Source organism: Scophthalmus maximus, chromosome 18, assembly GCF_022379125.1.
Source record: "Scophthalmus maximus strain ysfricsl-2021 chromosome 18, ASM2237912v1, whole genome shotgun sequence".
Lineage (NCBI taxonomy): Eukaryota > Metazoa > Chordata > Actinopteri > Pleuronectiformes > Scophthalmidae > Scophthalmus > Scophthalmus maximus.
In genome coordinates this window covers 5,081,734-5,105,247 of record NC_061532.1, presented here as the reverse complement: position 1 = coordinate 5,105,247, position 23,514 = coordinate 5,081,734, and the positions used below count along the sequence as shown (strand labels likewise).

At 47.2% G+C, this 23,514-nt stretch overlaps 2 protein-coding genes across 9 annotated transcripts in view; one reads left to right on the top strand and one right to left on the bottom strand.

Moving 5' to 3' along the window:
* Window positions 1-22,048, top strand: part of fzd3a (frizzled class receptor 3a) — a 29,077-nt gene extending 7,029 nt beyond the window's left edge. For 3 of the 4 annotated variants that reach the window (XM_035616776.2, XM_035616777.2, XM_035616778.2), the window contains exons 3-9: window positions 4,913-5,109; window positions 6,215-6,677; window positions 6,779-7,078; window positions 7,198-7,449; window positions 10,422-10,570; window positions 12,241-12,498; window positions 12,594-13,764. In XM_035616776.2, the coding sequence (XP_035472669.1) occupies window positions 4,913-5,109; window positions 6,215-6,677; window positions 6,779-7,078; window positions 7,198-7,449; window positions 10,422-10,570; window positions 12,241-12,498; window positions 12,594-12,852 (1,878 nt within the window). In that variant the 3' untranslated portion in view covers window positions 12,853-13,764. Of the gene's footprint in view, window positions 1-4,912; window positions 5,110-6,214; window positions 6,678-6,778; window positions 7,079-7,197; window positions 7,450-10,421; window positions 10,571-12,240; window positions 12,499-12,593; window positions 13,765-21,920 lie in introns of those variants that run through there. The other variant, XM_035616779.2, reaches the window with a different exon arrangement.
* Window positions 14,325-23,514, bottom strand: part of cdc42bpab (CDC42 binding protein kinase alpha (DMPK-like) b) — a 70,279-nt gene continuing 61,089 nt past the window's right edge. For 2 of the 5 annotated variants that reach the window (XM_035616771.2, XM_035616773.2), the window contains 12 exons: window positions 23,192-23,254; window positions 22,840-23,093; window positions 22,611-22,735; window positions 22,249-22,463; window positions 22,025-22,122; window positions 21,723-21,807; window positions 21,231-21,354; window positions 20,983-21,100; window positions 20,370-20,487; window positions 20,112-20,263; window positions 19,198-19,272; window positions 14,325-17,626 (listed from right to left, as the gene is read on the bottom strand). In XM_035616771.2, the coding sequence (XP_035472664.1) occupies window positions 17,495-17,626; window positions 19,198-19,272; window positions 20,112-20,263; window positions 20,370-20,487; window positions 20,983-21,100; window positions 21,231-21,354; window positions 21,723-21,807; window positions 22,025-22,122; window positions 22,249-22,463; window positions 22,611-22,735; window positions 22,840-23,093; window positions 23,192-23,254 (1,559 nt within the window). In that variant the 3' untranslated portion in view covers window positions 14,325-17,494. The remainder of the gene's footprint in view (window positions 17,627-19,197; window positions 19,273-20,111; window positions 20,264-20,369; window positions 20,488-20,982; window positions 21,101-21,230; window positions 21,355-21,722; window positions 21,808-22,024; window positions 22,123-22,248; window positions 22,464-22,610; window positions 22,736-22,839; window positions 23,094-23,191; window positions 23,255-23,514) is intronic. The other 3 variants (XM_035616774.2, XM_047328710.1, XM_035616772.2) reach the window with 2 other exon arrangements.

The window sequence follows — 23,514 nt, the reverse complement described above, 5'->3', positions numbered from 1 at the left end:
ACTGGGAGGTGTTTAGGAGAGAACAGAGCGACACAGACCAGTTGGCCGCGCTGGGCTTCTTTGTCAGTGATTCATCAGTCACAGCATCTTTAGCCGCTGACTCTGCGTCTTTATTAAAAAGTAATTACTGTAGCATTTGGAAGATGCACACAGCCGCACTCGGATGCGTTTCTTTGGGCGAGGCACGTATTCATAATTAACATCGCAACAGTCGCCCATTTGATTCAAAACATGTTGGTTAATCTCGAAAACTGAGGTGAAACTAAGGTCAAGGCTGTGACCTAGTTCTTCAGAGATTATACAGATTAAAAATGCTGAATTATGCAAAATCAAATTCATGTTCACCACATTGAACTGCATATTAATAATCATTTAAAATGATATTCCGTAGTGTTTTTCTTCATTTCAGTATTAAATGTCTGCTGAGAAACAAGTATGCCTGAAATTTTAGAATAGAAAAAATCCGATCAGATATATATTTTATATATATATTTAACATATCGAACCAATTTTGAACATTATTGTGTCTTGTTCAGGGCAGTCTGTGGTCTGCCTTTGACTTTGTTCTTGTTCATTTTCTTTCGTTTTGTCTTCCACTTTTGTGTGAACTAGTTTTTCTCTCTTGTCCCTAACGTAATATTTTGTACCCGTGTACTATATGTCAGTTCGTCAGATGTTTGGTTTTGAGTATTTTAAACATTCAAGCTGTCTGAGCTATCAGAAAACACACCTTCAATGCTGGCATACGGAAAACATTATCTGTCCATTACCTATTTTTAAGATCACAAAAAAAAAATTGCAAAAACAAATCAGCACCTATAACTTAATTTACTCCCCCGTACGTGAAATCCTCGTTGGCCTTCGTCCCAGAATCCACTGCTTCTCTAACGGCCATGTCCGACTGTGTGAGGCTGCTGCCTTCAGAGCAACGGCATATTATTCCAGATCAAAAATCCCCGAACAAACTCCCATGAATACGTAATGGCTGCAGCAGTGAGATCGAAGCTCAAGCTGAAATCACATTAGCATACCGCCACCCCCAAGGCCCGTGTTCTCCTTACACGGCCGGCTCTGGGGTCTACAGCGCCATGACAAAACCCCTGGCCGCTCGTTGGACCGGTGGTTCACCAGCTGTTTCCAGTGTGGCCCTCAACATGGAGTCGCTGTGGGAGAGTGCGGAGCCTCCGCGGGGGCCTCAAGTCGTTGGTGTTGTTGGGTGGAATTGTTTGGGCCGCTGAGTGTGTGGGTGAGGCAGCAAGCAACCATATGCCCCGTCCACCAGCAGCTCTGTCCTGCCCACACCGGCCCTCATGATGGGCTGGCTGTCATAAAATGGCTGAATGGAGATGCTTGAAGGGGTGGAGGAGGGGTACGAGGAGTAGTGAGTGGGGTGGATGATGGAGGAGTGTAAAAATAGAAACGTGATGAATATGAAGAGAAGCTGAGCTTTTTTTTTCCTCTTTTTTCCTCCCTCTGGTAGAGAATCACTTCTTGTAACCTATATATTTATTCAACCATTTCCCATGTCATCTCAGTTTGTGTAGTGCACCACAGTGGAGAACTTTGTGTTCTATGGAGCATGTCAGTAGCCCGCGGGGATCAAAACAGTGGAAGGGCAAAGATGCGAGCTCGCTTTAGCTCCATTAGATCATGTTTGCGTGGTTAACCCACGCTGAAGGGGCACTACTGATGAAGTAATACGTGTCACAGGCAAGGAGACACACAGGGAGCGACGGGGAGGATGATCGGTTACAGTGGTAGTGTTTTCAGGGTGCTGACTGGGTGGGGTGAACTTCAGCGTTCTGTGCTTTTGTACGTCTCTTCTCCAGAGACTGTAACAAATCCCTGTTTCTTTGCCCTAGTTTGTGCCTGTAGCTGTAATGTAATAGTCTAGAAGTAGTTTATTCAAACAGGTTCCATTATTGTAAATTGTGTCTTTATAATAGTTGTATTATTCCCTTTGAATGTTTTTATAATATCGACCACAACTCCTCAGTCTGTGGTGTTTTTTTCTTGTATTTCACTAATCACATCTATATTTATTTCTATTAAACTTCAAAACGACCTCACCAGAGAACATACAGTTAAAGCTTTCATAATGTCTCTCTCTATAGGGTTTTTGTAAACTATAATTCTTTATCACCTGCTAAATGACAGATGAATTATTATCATGATTATAAGTTGATTTTAGGATATTTAAAAAATAATAAGTTATTAATCTTAAGTAATATTTGGAGCCAAAATACCACACCTGTTTCAATCCTCTCAAATGTGAATACTTGCTAGTTTTCCCAAATTGTTTTATGATATTACTATTCGACTGGGTTTGGACGGACATTCAGATATGAACAGACATTTGAATATGTCACTTCACTATTTTATCACATTCTACGGATCAAACAATGAATCGATACATGAAGAAAGTAACTAATTTATTAATCAATATAAAAATAATCTTTACTCGCAGCAGAGTTAAAATGAAACTACTCCGTAATGCTAGCTACAGAGGAAATGGTTTGTGATAGGTTTTTTTGGTCTCCAGTCTCTAAATATAAAAAAAATCTGATATTGTGAAATTGTAAAACAAAAAAGAAAGGGAAATTTTTTTCTGTTAGTTCTTTCGGGATACATCTGACAGCCAGTGTAAGACTCAAAGGTTTTTTGCAGGGCAGGCTGCCTTCACTATTGAAAGACATTAAACGGTACACTTTGTGATAAACGGTGTCCATCTGCGGTGATGGGTCCATTTCAAAGTACATAAATCATTCACATAACGTGAATCGTAGATAATTGTGGCTCAGAGCATGCTCGGGCTGCTTGTGTCTTTATGTCATCGTACAGTGGTGCCCAGTGAAACGTGATGACTCCCATTTGTTCGGGAATTACATGAGCGAATAGTTGATTAATCTCAGTTATGACAGGCGTGTAAGTCACCTAAATTGATCTTCTGCATTTTAGCGAGGATATGAATACTCTGGTTATGATCGTAAATCCTCGTCGTCACCACCACTGACCCGTCCCCTGATCTCTCAATGATCTATCTGTCCCACGATCACCGGTTCTCTGCCTCAGCAGCTGAACGTCCTCTCTCACCAGAAAAGTGATATGAACAAGGGCGACGCCAAAAGCTGCTGCATGGATTGCGGCTGCTTTGTGCTCATTATAATCCTTTATACATGAAGACATCACATGTGGGTGGCAGACAAACACGCCGTCAGGAGCAGGACATGTACCGATGTCGTAGACATGTGGTGGTGACACTGCAATAATCTGCTCAAGGTAACGGGCAATTGAGAAGATCAGACCAACATTGTGTGTCAGTAAAATTATTTACTGCCTCATTCCACAACACAACAAGAGGCTTTAAAAAACGTTTCATTTCTCAGGCTCTGCACAAGAACTGTAGGATTAAAGGTTCATGTTTCTTTTTTTTTCCAATCCAATCTTCAGATTTCTTGGTATGTATCTCGGATGTGTTGTTATTTTTTTTTATTTTTTGTACATCTGGTGCAGAAAAGAACCGAGTCGCAGATCTGCGTTAACTCGGCCATATATGTTTTTTTTGCGTAGACCACGATGTGCAGCCCAGCTGCTCCTCCTGTGACTCTGTCAGCGTAGCAGCTTCTGAATGTGGCACGATGGCCTCATGCGCCAAACAGTATCTCTCCGAAAGTGTCTTGACATTGTCCTAATCTTCTTTTAGAGATAACTCAACAAACATCATTTGGCAGTTGTGCACATATTTCTCCATTTCATTTCCATCAAAAGAAGCAGAACTAAATGTTTCAACCACAGTGACTTGTCCTCTTTAATATCCAGCCCTCCAACAAAGACAGAGACAAATTGCCCCTGCCTGTCCTCTCCTCTCCCCTCCCCTCCCATCCTGTCCCTGTCCCTTCCCCTTCCCCCTCCTCATGCCTTGTCTGTCATGCAGACCTCTGTCTTTAAATTTTGGGGGGAGGGCGGGGAGCGTTTGTCTGACTGACTTGGGTGCGGCTGGAGGCCTTTCAGTAATACAAACAGACACCACAGAGGTAGATGCAAATTAATGCATACAGAGACACGTACCCATGCACTCCTGGATACGTGGATATAAATTTATACCTACCATTCAGACACACAAACACACACTCTCCCCTAGCTATTTGCATATTAACAACGTTCCCCATAGACACTTCCTGCCCCCACGCCGCCTCTTGGCTCGGTTTATGTGTGTGAGAGCATTATTGTGCCGGTACGTGGGTGTGTGAGCATGTAAATAATATACTTCCGTAGGCAGTTTGGCTTGTGTGTGTGTGTGTGTGTGAGAGAGAGAGAGAGAGAGAGAGAGAGAGAGAGATTACTACAGTGTGTCAGTCAGTCACAGCGTGGTCCTCCCTCTTACACAAAGACCCTGTCAGCAGCAGAAGTAGCCCCCCCCCCGTGTGTGTGTGTGTGTGTGTGTGTGTGTGTGTGTGTGTGTGTGTGTGTGTGTGTGTGTGTGTGTGTGTGTGTGTGTGTGTGTGTGTGTGTGTGTGTGTGTGTGTGTGTGTGTGTGTGTGTGTGTGTGTGTGTGTGTGTGTGTGTGTGTGTGTGTGTGTGTGTGTGTGTGTGTGTGTGTTGGTGGGGGAAGGAGCTGAGAGGAGATGGAGGAAGGGGGATCTGAAGTTTTTTGGGGTGGAGGGGATTATTGGCAAAAGGGGCCAGAGTTGTTTTTATGGACTCATCTCCAGAAGCTGTCAGGCGACATGCTCCACTGATCTCTTTGTGCTTCCGTTTGGCTCACACTGTGTTTGGTTGGAGACACAAACTCTGGCCTGGGAGTGTGCTGTTACCTTCCAGAATTCCTCCACGTGTCAGAAAAGCATGACTTTTGTCACTCGTGAACTAAAAGTCCATCTCTGTGTCTTCCTCTCTCCATCTCTGCCTGCAGCCGTTCCATCCCATGGTGAACCTGCAGTGCTCCCCCGAGCTCCGGATGTTCCTCTGCTCGCTCTACGCCCCGGTGTGCACAGAGTACGGCCGCATGACTCTGCCCTGTCGCCGCCTCTGTCTGCAGGCCAAGAGCGACTGCTACAAACTCATGGACATGTTTGGTGTCAGCTGGCCTGAGGAGATGGACTGCAACAGGTTGGCACAACAGTAATAATTCTTCCCCCCCCCCCCATTCCAAGATTTATTTTGGCAGTAACAACCCTGCTGCATTAGTCATTTGAGCAGATGTTCCTTTTGTAGGAGGAATAATAATATGGCATTTGAACGGCAACCTTTTAAAAAAAATAATCGATTTTCATGACAAGAAGAGGCTTCGAAGGATATTACCAGTATGAGTAATATGCAATAAAGTACATAAAACTTGTTTCAAACCAGTGTTTTATGACTTCGTTAAAATGAGATAAGAAATAATCTGTGTGATGTGAGGCTGAGATGTAAGAGACCTGGCAGCTGAACAACTACAGTGAGTGAAACTTTGCTGTTTCAGAGAGTAAAACCAGTTTAGCAGCAAGATAATTGATTCAGTCGACCATCAAATCAGAAACAACAACAGTGCGTTGACAAGTCTGACAAAGCGCTGCAGCACCAAAAGCAACAAGTTGTCGCAAAGGAAACTAGGAAGACAAACAGTGAATCCATTTTGATATCTATGTATCTTTAAAAAATGACCTACAAAAAAAAGTAAGTGGTTAAGGTTAAGTGGCATAACATACAGCACAAATATTTCAATAATTTATACCCACACACGCAAACAAACACTAAATGACAAACCAAAGAAGCTTGTTATTAAAACAGACTAATAACAATACACAAATTAAAGATATGAAAAGACAATAAGATAATGAATACAGATTCATTAACGAGACGAATTAAAGGAGTGGGGTCAAAAATGTTCAATACTAACTTATAGTTTTGCATTAAACAGATATATTTTGGGTGTCTTGACAGCCAAAAACTGTAAAGAAAATCTTCACTAAAGACATAAACATACCAAGAATACTTGAATTCAGCTGCACGACAATGCAGCAATATTGTAAGTTTAAAAATATGGATAATCTGTTTCCAGTTAGAATTTCTTCTCCTTTCTACTGATGCTATAATATCACCAGATGCCTGTAAAGATCTATGCAAATCAGTAATATAATGCTGGCACGATTACACTGTGTAAATCTGTTGCTCAAGGTTTAACAGCTGAAATTGCCACCCCTCCCTGAAGTCACCATGTCCCGTCTCCACCCAGGTTCCCGGACTGCGACGAGCCTTATCCCCGTCCCGCCGACCTCCTGTCCGTCTCCGACACCACAGAGTCCGCCATCTCCGTGCAGAGGGACTACGGCTTCTGGTGCCCGCGCGAACTCAAGATCGACCCCGAGCTTGGCTACTCCTTCATGGGGGTCCGCGACTGCTCGCCCCCCTGTCCCAACATGTACTTCACGCGGGAGGAGCTGACATTTGCCCGCTACTTTATCGGCGTGGTGTCCATTGTCTGCCTGTCTGCCACCCTCTTCACCTTCCTGACCTTTCTCATTGACGTGTCTCGATTCCGCTACCCGGAGCGCCCCATTATATTTTACGCCGTGTGCTACATGATGGTGTCCCTGGTGTTCTTCCTGGGGTTCCTGCTGGAGGACAATGTTTCCTGTAATGCCTCCAGTCCTGGGAGGTTCAGGGCTTCAACGGTGACTCAAGGCTCCCATAATAAGGTCAGCAAAGTCTTTGACTTTGTATTCTTTTCTGGTTTACTGCGGCCTACCTACTGATAATAATCTTGCATCTTTTATTTTTTTCTTCCCTTCTCTCCCAGGCCTGCACTCTGCTCTTCATGGTGCTGTACTTCTTCACCATGGCCGGCAGTGTCTGGTGGGTCATTCTGACCATCACCTGGTTCCTGGCTGCTGTCCCCAAGTGGGGCAGTGAGGCCATCGAGAAAAAGGCTCTCCTCTTCCACGCCTGCGCCTGGGGCATCCCCGGCATCCTCACAGTCACGCTACTCGCCATGAACAAGATCGAGGGCGACAGCATCAGTGGCGTCTGCTTCGTGGGCCTCTACAACCTGACGGCGCTGCGTTGGTTCCTCCTGGCCCCCCTGGGGCTGGACGTAGTGGTGAGGGGTTTCACTGCAGACACACACTTATATCTGTTTCAACATGCAGAGGATCTTTTTTTGTTTGCTAACAGGCCATTTCTGATGTTTGACCTCGTTCCCTCTCACGTGAATCACAGGTCGGCGTGGCGTTGCTCCTGGCGGGCATTGCAGCGCTGAACCGCGTGCGCATGGAGATCCCGCTGGAAAAGGAGAACCAGGAGAAGCTGGTCAAGTTCATGATTCGCATCGGCGTCTTCTCTGTGCTCTACCTGGTCCCCCTGCTGATCGTCCTGGCCTGCTACCTCTACGAGAACAGCCACAGGACGGTCTGGGAGACGACCTGGGTGCAGGAGCGGTGCAGAGACTACCACATCCCCTGCCCATACCAGGTGAGACCCCTGACTCTGGTGCATTAAAGGAGCGGTGCACTGTATCGCAACATCAATTATTTAATCATTATATAATTTATATATCTCCATTTTCTTTTCACATAAATGTTTTAATTATCCCTTTACAGATTGTTGAGCCCTATGAGGGAAATTGGGATTTGTGAATGTCAATTTTGATTGATAGCTTAAATGATAATGATTAAATGATTAATGATTCAAAATATCAGTTGCCGCCTCCATATGAAATCTACTTTGGGCACAAAACAGTGAAATATACTGTATCTAATGATAGTTTCTTTGTTGCAGGCTAATAATAGCTAGGCTTGTCTGCGTGCTGGTGGGGGTTACGCACACTCATTAAAATCACGATGGGAATTTAGAAAAATTATGACACATTTTTGCAACACACGCACGAACACATCGTACTCATTATTTACACATGAAACACTTGATATCAGCAGCAATGTTTTATTTTAGCTTTGGCGTGCAAAAAAGGATTGACGCGAGGTGCCGACAGTTACCAAGATACTGACGCTGTCGCTCAGTGGCAGCCATCACACTCTGCACAGATGTTCCTGCACATTCAAATGCCCCACTGGGACTTTAGCAAAGAAGCTAGAAGAGCAGAGCAGGAGGTAACAGCTTGAGAGAGCCCATGGCTGCCAGATGTGTTTGCACACAGAGATGTTGAAGAGCAGATACACAGTGAGACACATACACACACACACACAGACCAACGTGCTCATACACACTCTCCAGTCTTCAGGAGCTGAGCTACTTCACAGAGCTGCAGTAGCCTCCAGCTTCAGCACGCGCACACACACACTGCGGCTCATCTAACAGAGCTGTTAATAATTCAGACAGCTCTCCCTCTCTCTGTTGTTCCCCGTTCCTTTCAGCCAGGTGTCACCTCCCATGCGAGCAGCCGCCTCTGCACATCCGCCTCCGTGCTCAAAGTCGATTTTTGTTTTTCCTTGCGTTTGATGTTTTGTCAAGTCTAAATCCCGGTAGCTCCCTTTGCCGCTAACATTCACAGTTGAACTCATTCTACATGTAGAAACATTTGCGGAAATGTGGAGAAACGGCCGTGTTGTGATGATGATGCAGAGTCGCAGCAGTGGAGGGAGACGCCGGAGCTCCGAGTTGTGGCTGAGATCAGATGCTCTTAATCTGTCATGTACACACTACATTGTGTACGAGAGCAGTGCAGCGCGGTAATCCAGTGGGCGCTCCTGCAGAGAGGGGACAGGGGTCGTCGGGGTTGGGCTGCTTCACGTCACAGTTAACACAGCAGATCGGAACGCTGAGCGCTGTGCTGTCACACACACAACAGAATACTGTGCTGATGCTCCCAGGTGTAAAAGCACCCCACCCCCTCTGTGTTCATGAAAGCACACGTTTGTATTCGCACACAAACACAAAGTCTCCACAACACGCACCAATAGATACTGTAGCTCCGACTCAAAGGGCCCGACTATATTTAACTTAAAAGCTTTTCCCCGAGGCTTGGACCACTGAGCACATCCCGAGTGATGCTACGACCCTTCCTCTCCTTAGTGCGTGCGCGCGCGCGCGCGCACACACACACACACACACACACACACACACACACACACACACACACACACACACACACACACACACACACACACACACACACACACACACACACACACACACACACACACACACACACACACACACACACACACACACACACACACACACACACACACACACACACACACACACAGATGATTGACACGAACAAACCTTGTTTGGTTCTTTTTTTGTTGTTGTTGTCCGACAATAGTCTGTCATATAAAAAAAGGTCCAACCGTTTGGACGTGAGGGTTTAATGTCAGAGCTTCAAGTTGCTCATCGACATAATGAGGATGTCTGTCGGCCGTGTTAGTCGTTCAGTTTCTCATCTCTACTCCGCGCCGTAACCGTCGGATCTGTGCATCGCCGAGCCCTGGGGCCTTTCCGCCCGGCCCGCTCGTAATGAGGCCATCATGGCTACATCTGTGTGCGACGGCACGAGTGGAGGTGTGGAGGTGTGTGTGTGTGTGTGTGTGTGTGTGTGTGTGTGTGTGTGTGTGTGTGTGTGTGTGTGTGTGTGTGTGTGTGTGTGTGTGTGTGTGTGTGTGTGTGTGTGTGTGTGTGTGTGTGTGTGTGTGTGTGTGTGTGTGTGTGTGTGTGTGTGTGTGTGTGTGTGTGTGTAAGAGGGAAAGGAGGAAAGAGAGAGGAGACGTGGTTCGCTGCATGCCAGTTGAATGTTGTTGCTATGGCAGAACGCAGCAATTTAGCAACTCTTCATGGAAATACGTGACCTTAATTTTGCTGTTACCTGAAAAATGTATTGTTTTTTCACTGTAACTTTGCTTGTACATCACATGTACAAATATCAATGTCATCACAGTCATATATTTGATATCATTGAACGAGCAGAAGAAGGGAAAGAGAGATAACTACGACATTTTTTCAAGCTTTGAGCCATAAAAAAAACAGAGGCCCTGAATTAATCAGATATTGAGTTCAATTCAATTTTATTTTTCATAGTGCCAAATCCCAGCATACATTGTGTGAAGGCACTTCAATGGCTGAGTGTGTCGGCTGCCCCAGCGGAGCTCCATCTGTTGTGATGACGAGGATAACCCTGGGAGTGAATGTTCAAACACACATAATGTTTACGACTGATCTGCAGTGCAGCTTTCACACCGTTAGCTCTCGTGTTCCTGCGTCAGGGGTTGGTTGGTTTGTACCACACCAGTGTGGCGTATATTTCATGGATGATTCTGACTCTGACATGAGCAAAGATAACCCTAACCCTCTCTCCTCCGGTCCCTCTGTCGACCTACTCTTCCTCCCACATTGACCAAACTGACGTATTCTTCTCTGTCCCAGTCTGCACAAACCTCCGCCACCCGACCATGACCACCATCTTCTTCTTCTTCCTCTGCGTCCTGTAGGTGGAGAGCACTAGTCGACCCGACCTGGCCTTGTACCTCATCAAGTACCTGATGATGCTGATCGTAGGGATCCCCTCTGTGTTCTGGGTGGGCAGTAAGAAGACCTGCTTTGAGTGGGCCAGCTTCTTCCATGGCAAAAGGCGCAAAGAGTATGTACACTCACACAGACACACACTGCAACATTGCGAGGCTGTACACACACTGTGCACAGCTTTTATAGGAATCGGTTTAAATTCATGACGCTCAATATTTTAGGAACAAACTGTCATTCAACATCAAGGTTTGTTACACAAGTTTTGTCCCAGTATTATAGTTTTTAATTCAAGCAGAATTCAAAGCATCTCATCTCTCTAGTGACGATGAGATTAAAAAAAGAATCATAACTAACTGCACTGAGCTCAGATACTGTTGAGAATGACACGTGTACTTCGACCAGATCATAGCAACATACAATAACACAATGAAATGATGAATACAACATGTGGACAGATGTTTTAGTTTCATTGTCATTAAATAAGAAAAGATAGTAGTACAACTGAGAATGAAGAACAAAAAGACTTTAAAATAGACTTTTCATATTACCAGACAAAGCTTCTAAAACAGCTGATCTCATCTGTCAGGTTCAGGTTCATCACTGTTCTGACTGCGCTCGCGTTTTAGCTCCGGGCTTGTTTGTGAAACCAGAAGTGACGACCTACGTATTTGACCTTAGTAACCAAACCCATCGACCTTCAGGGCGGAGCTTTCCACAGAGTTTCCCTCCAGCACTGTGAGGCTGCCAGAGGAGACGCCAACTGGAGCTAATAAGCTACATTAGCTCAGATAGCTGAGTCAGGACGGAGGTTTCTGTAACGTCAGCTCCGCGCTATCAGCCGTTTGATCAAGTTGAAGGCCCGTGGCGTCTGTTACTGTCATGTTTGTAACGTAAAATACATCACTATTCTGATGACTCTGAGTCATGTCACCACTCACCACTGTGTAGCATAGAAGAAAAGCAGAAGTTTTATGATGGGCAGATTCGAAGCTACAGAGGGGCTGAGACAGCTGACTTCTAAATGAGGCAAAAGGCAAAAGTGTCAAGTCCATTCAAGGTTAACATAAAGCGGCTGGAAAAGAAACCTATCAGCAGTTGGCTACTTTCAAAGGAAAGCAAGATGGTGGACCGGGGAGCGCAAGTCTGCGCACATCAGGCACACAACAAGTCAAGTATTATCTGCAGGATGTAGGCAACATGTTTCCTTCAGTCAAGAGAAGAGTTCATGAACCTCCTGAGGCCTGCATCATCAACACGAGATGCAGAGCTCAACAAGAGAGAAACACAAACAGATCTGTGCTGACGTCAACCTACTTAAATTAAAGCTGAGACATCTTGACATCTCAGTGAAGTATCTATAGATGAGCTGTTGCTGAACGTTCGGGGAGCAAAGTGCCCCGAGCAGAGAGAGTGTCTGACTCTGTCCCACCTCTCCGCTCGGTTTCCTCCGTCAAAATAAAGTGCAGCACCTGAAGTAAAAAAGTGTGCAGTCATTGGTCTGTGCAGTAAAAGTCAAGATGTTGCTAAAAGCAGCGCAGTTTTCAGTTCAGTGTGTGGATGTGTGAGGCTTGTTGGTGAACACAGGCCCCTCTCTGCGCTCACCCCCCGCCCCTCCGAACTCAGAGCATTAACCCCCTCTCCCACCGCCTGCTCCACCCACTCCTCCATCCTCCTCCCCCTCTCCCACCGCCCTGCCACCTTCCCCCTCTCCCTCCCCACCCTCCTGCATCTCTCCCTGCCCTCCCTGCCCATCTCCCCCTCCTCCTCCTCCCTCCCCCGCTGCAGTGCGATGGTCAACGACAGCCGACAGGTGCTCCAGGAGCCCGACTTCGCCCAGCTGCTGCTCCGGGACCCCAACACGCCCATCGTGAGGAAGTCGCGGGGCACGTCCACCCAGGGCACGTCCACCCACGCCTCCTCCACCCACTTGGCCATGCTGGACGAGCCACCCAGCGCCAGCACCAGCCGCGCCGGCTCGGTCCGCAGCGCGCGCTCCAAGATGAGCAGTTACCACGGCAGCCTGCACCGCTCCAGAGACGGCAGGTGGGATCTCTGATTCCCACATCAGACGTTTGGACGAATTCTTACAGAGCGTTCCACTTTTTTTAAAGCTCACCTCTGTCTCTCCCGCGTCTCAGATACACCGCCTCCAGCTTCCGGGCCGCGGACGAGCGGCTGCCCTACGGCAGCATGCCTCGACTCAATGACCCGTCTCAGTCCAGGCACTGCAGCACCAACCGCCTGGACAGCCCGTCGCGGCACGGCTCCACCCAGCGGCTGGAGAGCCAGTCGCGGCACAGCAGCATCCGGGACCTGAGCAGCACCGCCCAGGCCGTGCTCGGCGTGCCCGGAAACGGGATCCACAGAGTCCTGGAGGAGGACGGAGCTACCGCCTGAATCCTTGTGAGGCAGATGTGACTGGAGGCTGGAAGTTAGAGTAGGACAGACGACTTTCTGTGTCTTTCTAGAAAGATGAAGAATGTACGAGGATCCAGTTAGCTTCGCTAGATGAGGGCTCCGTCCGGCCATACCGAGGATCGATGCCTTAAAACGTTCTCTCAGCTTTACCCGGTCCACTAGCTGATCCCAAAAAAAACTGAAGTTAACGACCGGTCTAGAAAACTACAGTTAAGTTTGAAGTCCTCGCTTAACTGTCGGACACTACTGAGCCACTAAAGAAGAGAATGGGACCACTGACCGAATGGACTGGTACTGTACTGGTGTGTATAAAGGACTGGACGACATCACGAGCCTCCGCCTCCTCCGGTCTGGAGGGTTTCTGAAGACTTACTCGTTCACCTCATCGTATCTCTAGTTGCTGCACAAAGGAAACAGAACTTTGTCGAGGTTCTTGAAGACGTTTAACCTCGTCAGAAACTAAACCAAGTCCTGTTTCCTGTGTACAGCACTTCAATTAAAAAACAAACAGATGTAGCAGGGTATTTTTATTTACCTTTTTTAAGATTTGACTTTTGACCTGTTTTGCATTTCCTCAGCCTCACAATAATTTTTCAGTTTCATCCTGGTGACCTGACCTGCTAAAACCCTTATTTATAAACACCCGATGGGGAAGGCAAATATATTCGCTGCAAGTTTAGGGAACCAACAATTGAGTGTGGATTTCTTTTTTTGGCCTTAAAACGTCCTCTCAGCTTTACCCGAACTACAGGCTGACGTTGGGAACGCCGTGAGTCGAGAGGATTCTCTGGCTCCGACGTCCCAATGACATCTGCTCTCCACGTGTCTCCTGACCTTTACAAAAGCCTTGTCTCATTTTTTTAAATTAAAATGTTTTTTAATATCGAGGAACTTCCTGTGCACCTGTGTAACAATGTGTGTAATGATGAGAGGAAAAAAAGTCTGGATCTGTGTTTCGCCGTTTTTGAATGCGAGGGCTGAAACACGGGAAACAAAGCTGAATCCAAACTCCTGCCTTACGAGCGTGTTCAGACAGAACGAGTGGATGATTTGACTGATTGTGTTAACATCACCGGGACAGCGAGTTGAGGCAAAGACGCGTCCGAGTAAGTGGAAAATGTTTCCATTTGAGCTTTGGGTTTTATTGAAACCGTGTCATAAATGTACAAGTAGAGTTTTTGCAGACGACACAGTCATTGATCCACTTTGTCTGACACATCGACCGCCCTTGAATTAGTCCAACTCTGAATAGTTTCTCCTGCTCAATGTGTCCTTACTTGTATAGCTACTGTAAATGTTAGAGCAACATTTCCTCTACTTGTGCATAGATGGGAAAAAAAACAAAACACTGAACTTTTGTTCATTTGAAATAAAGTTTTTTTTTTTAAAGAACGGACAAAGACGATGTGATGTCGGAGGAAAGTACGACACAGAAACACACACACGGCGCGTATTTGTAACAGCCCTCCGCTTTATTGAAATACATCGGAGTCAGGTTAATATAATGAGTTCTCCACATAAGTGTGGCAGCCAGTTCCATACATTATTTTTTGTTTTTTTGACCTTACACCTTAAATATTTTTTTTTTCTTTGTGCAAAAAAGAATCTACATCACCTGTAGTGGGTTATCCTCAGTAAAACGCCAAAACCGTTCCAAAAAAAAAGGAGCAAGTCCAAGTAAAACAACAAACCGAAAAAAAAAAATGATTACATCTATAACATGCAAAACTGTACAAATTATTACAAAGCAATCCTAGAAAACAAAAAAAAAGTGTAATATGATATGAAAGAGCAAAATAATATAGAAGGTACTGTGGATAAGACCTCACTGAAATGCAAAGGCGTTTGATTATTTTTCTCTTTTCAAGATTTTCTTCCTCTTGAACGTCGACACTGTGGCACCTCGGCCATCAAACCGCCCTTCACCCCTGAAAAACGTTTTCATCATTTTCTCCTTTCTAGTCCTCTAGACACATTTCCTTCTTCCTGCTTTCTCTGCCTGGGTCACATCTACTGTACATCACAGCCAGATTCCCCTCACTCCTCCAGTCAAACCTCCGACACGCTCACTCGCTCATCTAAATGAAAAATTATTCATTGGTTCTGACATTTTCCTGAGTTTCTCACACCCCAACCCCCCTCCTCTCTCTCCTAGGATCCGGTTTTCTGTACAACATTGGCCAATAATAATAATAATAAAACACCAGGCTAAGACGGTTTCCTCCCCCCCAGCGTATACATTCTACACATGAACTCCAGCAGGAACTAAGGAGAGTCACTAGCTTTAAAAGTCTCTAAGGAGTCGGTTGTTCCGTATATAGAGTGCTAAATAAAACACTTGGAATGGGTTGTTTAGAACTTCTGTTGTGTTCCAAACCGGGCAGGATCGGCAGGAATGTGCACCGAAGTACTTAGGGTTTTTTTTTTTTTTTTCCCCCTTTCTGACAAACGACAAGCGGAATAAACCGGAGGAATTCGGACCCGGGATGCTGTCGCCGTCGCAGCATTCAGCTGCTCCCGCAGAGGACAACCAAGAATCTGTCACCAACAACGGGCCACTGTCAGCATACAGTGTGTGCTTTTCTTTCTTCAACACCACAATTAAAACCACGTCGTAGTCTGTGTTTTTAGCGTCGGGACAGTTTTCTTCCTCCCGAGTCTGAGGGAGTGAAGGAGATGAACTGAGGTCACAGGCTCTCGGCTGTGAACGCTCCGCGGGCGGAAGCCACCAAAACCGTTCAAAAATGCTTTCAAAGGCCTTGTGTAAAATTCTGCCAAAGACAAACCCACCAGGAGGAATGTTAACAGATCCAGCCCTGGTAATTCTACACGACGGCGACAGAAACCAGAGTGCTGACTTTCTCGCAGCGTTCAACTGTTTTACATTCCTGTTCTAGCTTTCTTTTCAAATCAAGAGCTTTTTCTCTTTTTACAAACACGTAGCTTTTCAATGAAGAGACCGTTACACCAGTCTTCAGAATAAGCTGCGTGAAAGACAAAAAAATCATGTCACAAAGTCTTTTCTTTTTTTGGTAAAAACGGAGCCCACCTCCGAGCGGATGCAGGTTCCATCCCGGGTACCACAGTGAATTTAGGAACACACGTTTTAGCTGTCGATTAAATGATCAGAGCCGCTTCGCCTCCGACAGACTTCAGAGGGCGGAGGAGGACTAAGGCCTCTGCTGCGTAAAAACACCACCTCAGTGTGTGTGTGTGTGGATACATGTGTGATAGGAGGTTTGTGATAAATGCACGTGTTCACTCTACATACGGGCAGTGGCGTCGATCCATACGTCAGTTCTCTTCACTCAATTGCAAACTGAGTGGGCGGGGGGGAAAAGAGAAAAACAATGCGTGTCGTACATACGATAAAACAAAAAGACAAATCTAAAATCAAACGTTTTCTTAAAAAAAAACTGGAAAGTCGTTTAAAATGGCTTTTTGTGTGTGAATACAACCTCAAATCACTCAAAAACCAAAACAAAAAAGGAAACAAGTCAAATTTTAGTTTCTTTCCCGTGTAGTTTCTCTACATTATCATATATTACTCTCTACTTTGAACCTATGTACATTATTGTGATGGGAGTCGTTGTGAGTTGGTCAGTTTGGTTTTACAGCAAAGTGGAAACGTCTACGCTATGATGGAGGGGTTTGGGGGGGGGGGGGGGCAGGCCCATAGGGCTGCTGGATGATGTCACGTGGCATTTGGACCAATGGGGGAGGAGGAAGAGGAGCCGCTGTTATTAATGCTGCATTTAGCTTTTTTCTGATGGTCGATATTAGAAAAAATTATAATTATAAAGTCACTGCACTGAGTATTCATGATCAAAATGGAAAAAAAAAATCATTGATATCCTTACTTTCTCTCTCAGGCTTTTTTTTTTTTTTTTTTTTTTTAACATTTTTGATTTTTGCAGCACCCATAGAGAAAGCGACTGAGGGAACGTGAGGAGGATTGTTTTTTTTTTTTGTTTTTTTTAACTCCACCCTTCTGCTTCAGGCCATGAAGAAGCAAACCTCACTCTCCTCGTCTTAAGATTGATAAATAAATTAAAATATCTGTCCCCTACAACCTGGAGGGTCCTATGTACAAGTACAAATCATCTCCTCTCAACAATAAGCCTCCTGTGTTTGTTTCGTCGTGGCGTCAGCGGGGGGCTTGTGGGCCGAGTGGTGTCACTTCTGGTGATTGCAAAAAGTTTGGCATTCCTATATCATGTGCCCTCTCTGAACACACACACACACACACACACACACACACACACACACACACACACACACACACACACACACACACACACACACACACACACACACACACACACACACACACACACACACACACACACACACACACACACACACCTGCCCCACGCTGGAGGTGGGGGGTCACACTGACGTCGTGAAGTGGGACAAATGTTCACCGGGGAGGGGGGCGGGAGGTGCAGTTCTCTGGGCAGTGAGGGGGGAGTATTCAGAGAGGAGGTGCGAGGCTGCGGTGGAGGAAGAAGAAAAGAAGAGGAAGGAGGGAGGAGGAGGGTTCGGAGTCCTGTGCTGTCGGTCGGCCGGTCAGTTGATTGGATGGTGGGACTGGGTGGGCGACAGGCTGCAGGGGGGGAGCTCATGTGTCCCAGCCCATCCGGTCTGTGCTCTCCAGGGACAGGGACTTGGTCTTGTGTGGGGAGGCCGGGCTGGGGGGGCTGCTGAAGGTGGAGCTGTTGGAGGCCGTGGAGTGACGGGGGGAATCCGAGTCCTGGAGGGAGGAGGAGAGAGGAGAGGAGAAAGAAGGGGGAGGGGGGGGACAGGTGAAGTTTGGGGAAGAAAAACAGAGAAAAGAGCCAAAAAAAAAACCACAAGTTAGATGATGAAGACTTTCAGATTCACATTCATGGTACTCTGTCTCTGGGTATTAAATTTAATAATAAAGATGTGCCCCCACCCACCACCCCCCCGTCTCGTCTGTGACCACTGAGCACCATCCGGCAGCTCTTGGTGAAGACGCGATCGCCGACAGCTGCGGTCCTGCATTCACTTCCCACTCCTCTGCTCTCTGCTCTTATTAATCTGCTGTTTTTGGACGGAGGGCAGATGTGAAGTCAGAATGCAGCACATCGCGCCCCCACACTCCCACACCCCCTCCCACCTCTCAGCTTCCACTACATTCCACACCACCGGCAGATGAACGGCTCAATTGACCAGAAGTGATCAGCTCAGGGAAAACAAACATGCAGGCTAAGGGGAGATGAGGGAGTGTGTGTGTGTGTGGGTTCAACCTACTGTACAACGTAGAGTATGACTTCCATAGCCCTTATATGACTGCAGGTATAACTTGATTATAATTCAAATAAATGTAGGTTGTGTGCAGACGTGTGTGGACGCTGCAGCTCAGTATGCGTTTCATTATCCCACTTCCTCGGGTTCAGAATGCCCGGAGTCGTCGCTATTCCACTGCGGCGACTGGACTCACTGCACTTGATTCTCCTCCGTGTGCAACGATCGTCTCTGTGTGTTTGGATCCAATCTAAACTCGCGCAAACACGTTCGGCCTGAAAATACCACAGAGCTCAGTCACGCTGCCGACTCGCTCCTACCATCTATGGCTACGGAGAAAAACACAGTGTGCGACTACAAACAAGCACAAACTGGAGGCTACGCTCCACACTTACAGAAGAGAGGATTCTCTCAGCACACACACACACAAAGCTTTTCACAAGTCAATGTAGATGGGCAGCTGTGTCCAGGTACAGGTTCCACAGAGTGTGTGTGTGTGTATTGAGGATCACTGCCCAGCTACATTGTCTGCGAATCCTCGTCCTTGGGAGGTTGTGTTTGAAAAGCGCTCGGTCTTTCCTCCCAGATGTGCGTCAGGATTCAGTCCAAACCATGCAGCTGTTGTGACGCGTTCAGCTCTATAATCAAAATGTTGCCGTGTCATTATAGAGGGAACGCTGGTGGAACAGCTCATGGTCGGAAAGCGGACATGCTCTGTGATTGGCTGGTTTGGCGGCGGCGGGGGGAAAAGGAGTATGCAGCAGCGTTGCTCTCATTCCACCAGCAACTAAAAAAACATGGTGACACAGACTCTGGTTTAGCGGATTGCTCCAGTGAAAGATGTGACAAGCTGCCGGAGGCTGCCGACATGACGGGGGCTGGAATGGTGCGGCGAGGGGCCTCTGGAAAGCCTGTGTGTGTGTTTTGAAAGTGTGTGTGTGTGTGTGGTACGGCACTCGGTGACAGGGTGCTCTCAGGTGTGTGTGTGTGTGTGTGTGTGTGTGTGTGTGTGTGTGTGTTCTGGTGCACAGTCGTTGCAGCTGTTGACATTACCTTCATCTTACTAAGCAGGGTCCTTAAAGCCCTTTTCAGATCGGGGGTCTTCTCCGACGGTGAGACTGCCTGCCACTGCAGAGGAGAGTTCACACTCAGCGCCCAGCCCACAGACAACATGCTGGGGTGGGAGGGGGGGGCAGGCGGGGGGAGGGAGGGCGGGGCACAGACGAGGAATGGGGGGCAAAATGGAGGCGCGATGGAGTTTTGACGGGCATCCAGGCTCGTGGGCCAAGATGGGGATGGGGAGCCGCCAGGAACAATGGTGGGCAAATCTGAAGGTGGGAGCTGCGCTTAAAACGTGAAAGCTAATGGTTGATGCAAGTCCTTGAATGGGTGGATGACATTTTATGACCAACGCTGACCAACGCTAGGGAAACTTTTTTTAACTTCAGAAACAGTATTTAACATTTTATTTATCTCCCGTTAAAGGAACGTGAGAAATATTCAGGGTCACAATTGTCACCGACTAAACGTGAAAGGGAGGAAACCACAGTCTCTACACTGGGAGAGGAGGGTGGCGAGCGGATCGTGTTTACTATGAAGCGCTGACATCAAAGAGCGCTGACCAATCGGGACGAGGAGTGGGATGAGGTGAGAGGGCTGTCGGCAGAGGCCAGGATGTGTGTGACTGATGGGATACAGGGGGGAGTTTGTTTCAAAGGGTAAACAATGTGATCGGTTTTCAAGTGTTTACTTATTATATAATAATTCATCTAACGTCTACATTACATGACAAGGAAACGACCGTGATCTGGATTTCGGAACGTGTTCACACAGAGCGAACAGACATTTAAGATTTTAACCGTTAGGGAATCCCAGTCGTCTCTACGGATACAGTAGTTTGACATTAAATGGTTTCGAGTCAACCCGCACATGAAGCTGTGTGCTCGGTGTTACATGTATCCACTGACCTCTCTGTCAAACTGTGAGAGTGGAGCGTCACCGCAGTCCATTCCTCCGCCGGAGGACAGGGAGCTCTCCGAGGGCGACGTCATGGTCTGACGCTTGTAGCTTCCTCCTGACAGCTCTCTGCGCAGGGCGCTTCCGTTCTGAGAGGACGAGCCTGAGAGGAGAAGAGGAGGAGGAGGAGGACTTGACGTGTGATGTCTACGTGACAAGATTTTTGTCACTGCCTCCGAAAGGAATTTTCGTGAAATCGCGTTACTCACGGATGCCCAGTCCACTGCTGGCGCTCATGGAGCGGCCCGGCTCCGCCCGGTTCTTGGTGATGGAGGGGATGCTGACGGAACCGCTGAAGCCCGCGCGGCTCTCCTGAACACGGACGTTCTGGTTTAGACAAGCACAGAACAAACACACACACACACAGACACAGAGTGCAGTGCAGTGCAGGGGACAGGAGTGAGGAGGGGGCACAGCGACACACACACTGCATGCTCTAACAAGCAAACACACGTATGGGACTGACCATTGAGTTTTGAACAAAAACCAAAACAAGCAGACATGCTGTGGTGGGGAAAGATGAGCGAACTTTAGTGGATAATTATAATATATATGACTGTGATGAGGGTTTATTATGATTTAACTTTGAGGTACACAGGAAGTGCAATTTTCTGTCAGGATCTAACTGTGTGCATGCCAGACATCACTGGACAAGGAGGGACACTTCCTGATCGAGCAGCATGTCGACACACGGACAGGATTCAACAACTGCGTCTGTGTTTGTTCTTCTGCTACTTCCTGATTGTGTTTGTGCGCCTTTGTCCGAACGTGTATGTAACTGTATATAAATGTTAGTGTGTGTGTGTGTGTGTGTGTGTGTACCATGGGCAGGTCTTTAAGGATCTGGATCCCATCTCCTGGTCCCATGTGGGCCACGTGATTGAAGTTGGTGGGGTTGGAGATCAGCTTGTTCCTCATCTCTGGATCTCGCAGCATCTCTCTGGAAACACAAACACACCCACACACATAAAGAAACAATGCATAAAAATACACAGGACAGAAAGAATCAGACCTGTTTAAAAAACAGAGTGAGGAACAAATCTCTGCCCTGAGCGCTGCGGGTGACCTACCTCCTCTGCTGAAGTCGCTCTTCCTCGGGCACCCTGAAGGAGAAGCGCCTCTTGTTGTTCATGTTGCGCACCATCTGCTTCCTGCTGTTGTCTGACGTCTCCGGGACGACCAGCTCATCACCCTCTGGAAGATCACAACAGAGCCTCAGACACGTTTACACCGGCGACCACAAAGCCCTTCACATTCACTGCGGTGGCCGAGAGCAGCGCGTCAAAACTTTCTACAGTTACTGACTGATGTCACCATCGTGCTATGAATCACGGCGTGATTGTATACAGAACAAAATGACAGTCAGTACATTCTGCCGGAGCCAATTGGTAAAGATTGAGTCGATATAAACTCAACATAAAAAGATAAGACAGTTTTACTTTTCACTCCAGCATAGAAATAAACATTATTGTGTCTTTTTTGGCACGGTGACGCTTCACACAATAAACTTTCTTACCGGCCATCTTGTTTCTAAAGTAGACAATAATCTTGAGAGTTCTTACCGGCCATCTTGTTTCTGAAGTAGATGAGCCGGACTGTCTCCAGCCCCAGCAGGTTCAGAGAGCCGTCAATGTTCAGAGGTCGCACCTAAAGGAAAAACAGACTTTCAACGTCAACAAAAATTCTATTCTTGGGACGCAGTCTTTATCATTCTTATATTAATCTGAGGTTAACTTGAAAATCTGCTTTTCCTCTGGCAGTGTAGTCAATGAAACGAATGAGAGCGGTTACAAACAAAAACGGCCAGCAGATGGAGCCAGAGACGCCTCAGATTTCATTTGTTCTGAAGCTTCACAGCACTGACCTTCTTGAGAGGGATGGTCTGAATCCACTCCATGGTGTTGACGTCGAACACGTCGACCGCGTTCTCGCTGTACACCGACAGGTAGGGGGCGTTGTAGCCTGCACACAAGGAAACAGTGTCAGTAATTAAGTTTTTATCATGTTAAAATCTTCTCACTGACTACATGTTTGCGTTTATATTATATCTACATGAACACATGAACAGAAGCGATTAATTTCGCTCACAGGCAGAGTTGGGCGTCGCCGGCCACATCAGCTCCTGCTGCCGCGATCTGCGGCCCTGCGAGTCCACGTACACGCCGATGCTGCTGAAGCACAGCAGCAGCTCCTTGCTGGAGATCTCCACGGCACAGAGCGCGTCCAGGTTCTGCTGGGGGATGAAGGCCAGGGTGTGGTCCTCGTGATGGAGCAGGCTGACCGGAGACACGTCGCCGTGGACACTGCGGAGGACACGTTGGAATTGCGATTTTCATTTGAATGGGAAACGAAAATATACGTTTAACACAGTGTTTGTGGTTATTTCAGCAGGAATAAATCAGGAAATGTGCTGCTCTGAATTCAGATCAGCTGGTGAACAGGTAGAGCACCTGTAGCGGGTGAATCCGGACGGATAGCCCACGTAGAGACGCTCACTGAGCAGACCCATCCACTGGACTTGCCCCGGGGCCTGCAGCTCTCGCAACCGACGGTGACGCGCTTTACTCTTGTTCACCTGCAGGACACATTGAAACAGCTTTCTTATAATATGTACAAAGGTCAAAAAAAGAACAAATGTCATATTAGGACAAACGAGATAAGTGAATCCGTTCTTCTGACCTCATAGCAGATGATCTGTCTTTTCATGGCGACACAGAGGCAGGTGAGGGAGCTGTTGCGGACGGGGCCGGAGACGATGGACTGGCAGCCCTTCGTCTCGGCCAGCTTGTGCGAGTCGATCTCGCGGCCGTCCAGCGCCTGCGTGGGGAAGAGGCGCACGTGGCGGTTCCTGCCGGAGATGACGGCCAGCAGCTGCTCCTGGGGGATCAGGTCGATGTGGTGCACCTTCTTGTTGTCTCCCACCCGGATGATTTCTGAGGGTTGGGGAGAGAGGTATCAAATCGGTCCACATACTGTATCCATAAATAACAAAGCATTAGAGGGTAACACACAGCTTTTAAGTGGATCTTACCATCTTTGGTGACATGGATGACAAAAAGGCCTTCCTCATTGCCCAGGGCAACACGCTCGTGATCTGGGGGAAGAGGGGATGAAAGGAAATTGTTGTTTCAGTGCCAGTGAGGGGAAAGAAAAGAAAAAGGTTTCAATCTGCTAGTTTCTATTCTCCTAACACTGGACACTTGGAGGGTTCCTCATATCTGATTGATTGCCTGTGTTAAAATAGCTATGCTACAAACAACCGAACCATTTCACTTGCTTCCTGTAAAACCAGGATGTTCTGTGAACCTCTCTGACAGTGCTGGTTGCTGGGGAACTGCAGTGTGAGGTGGCTGG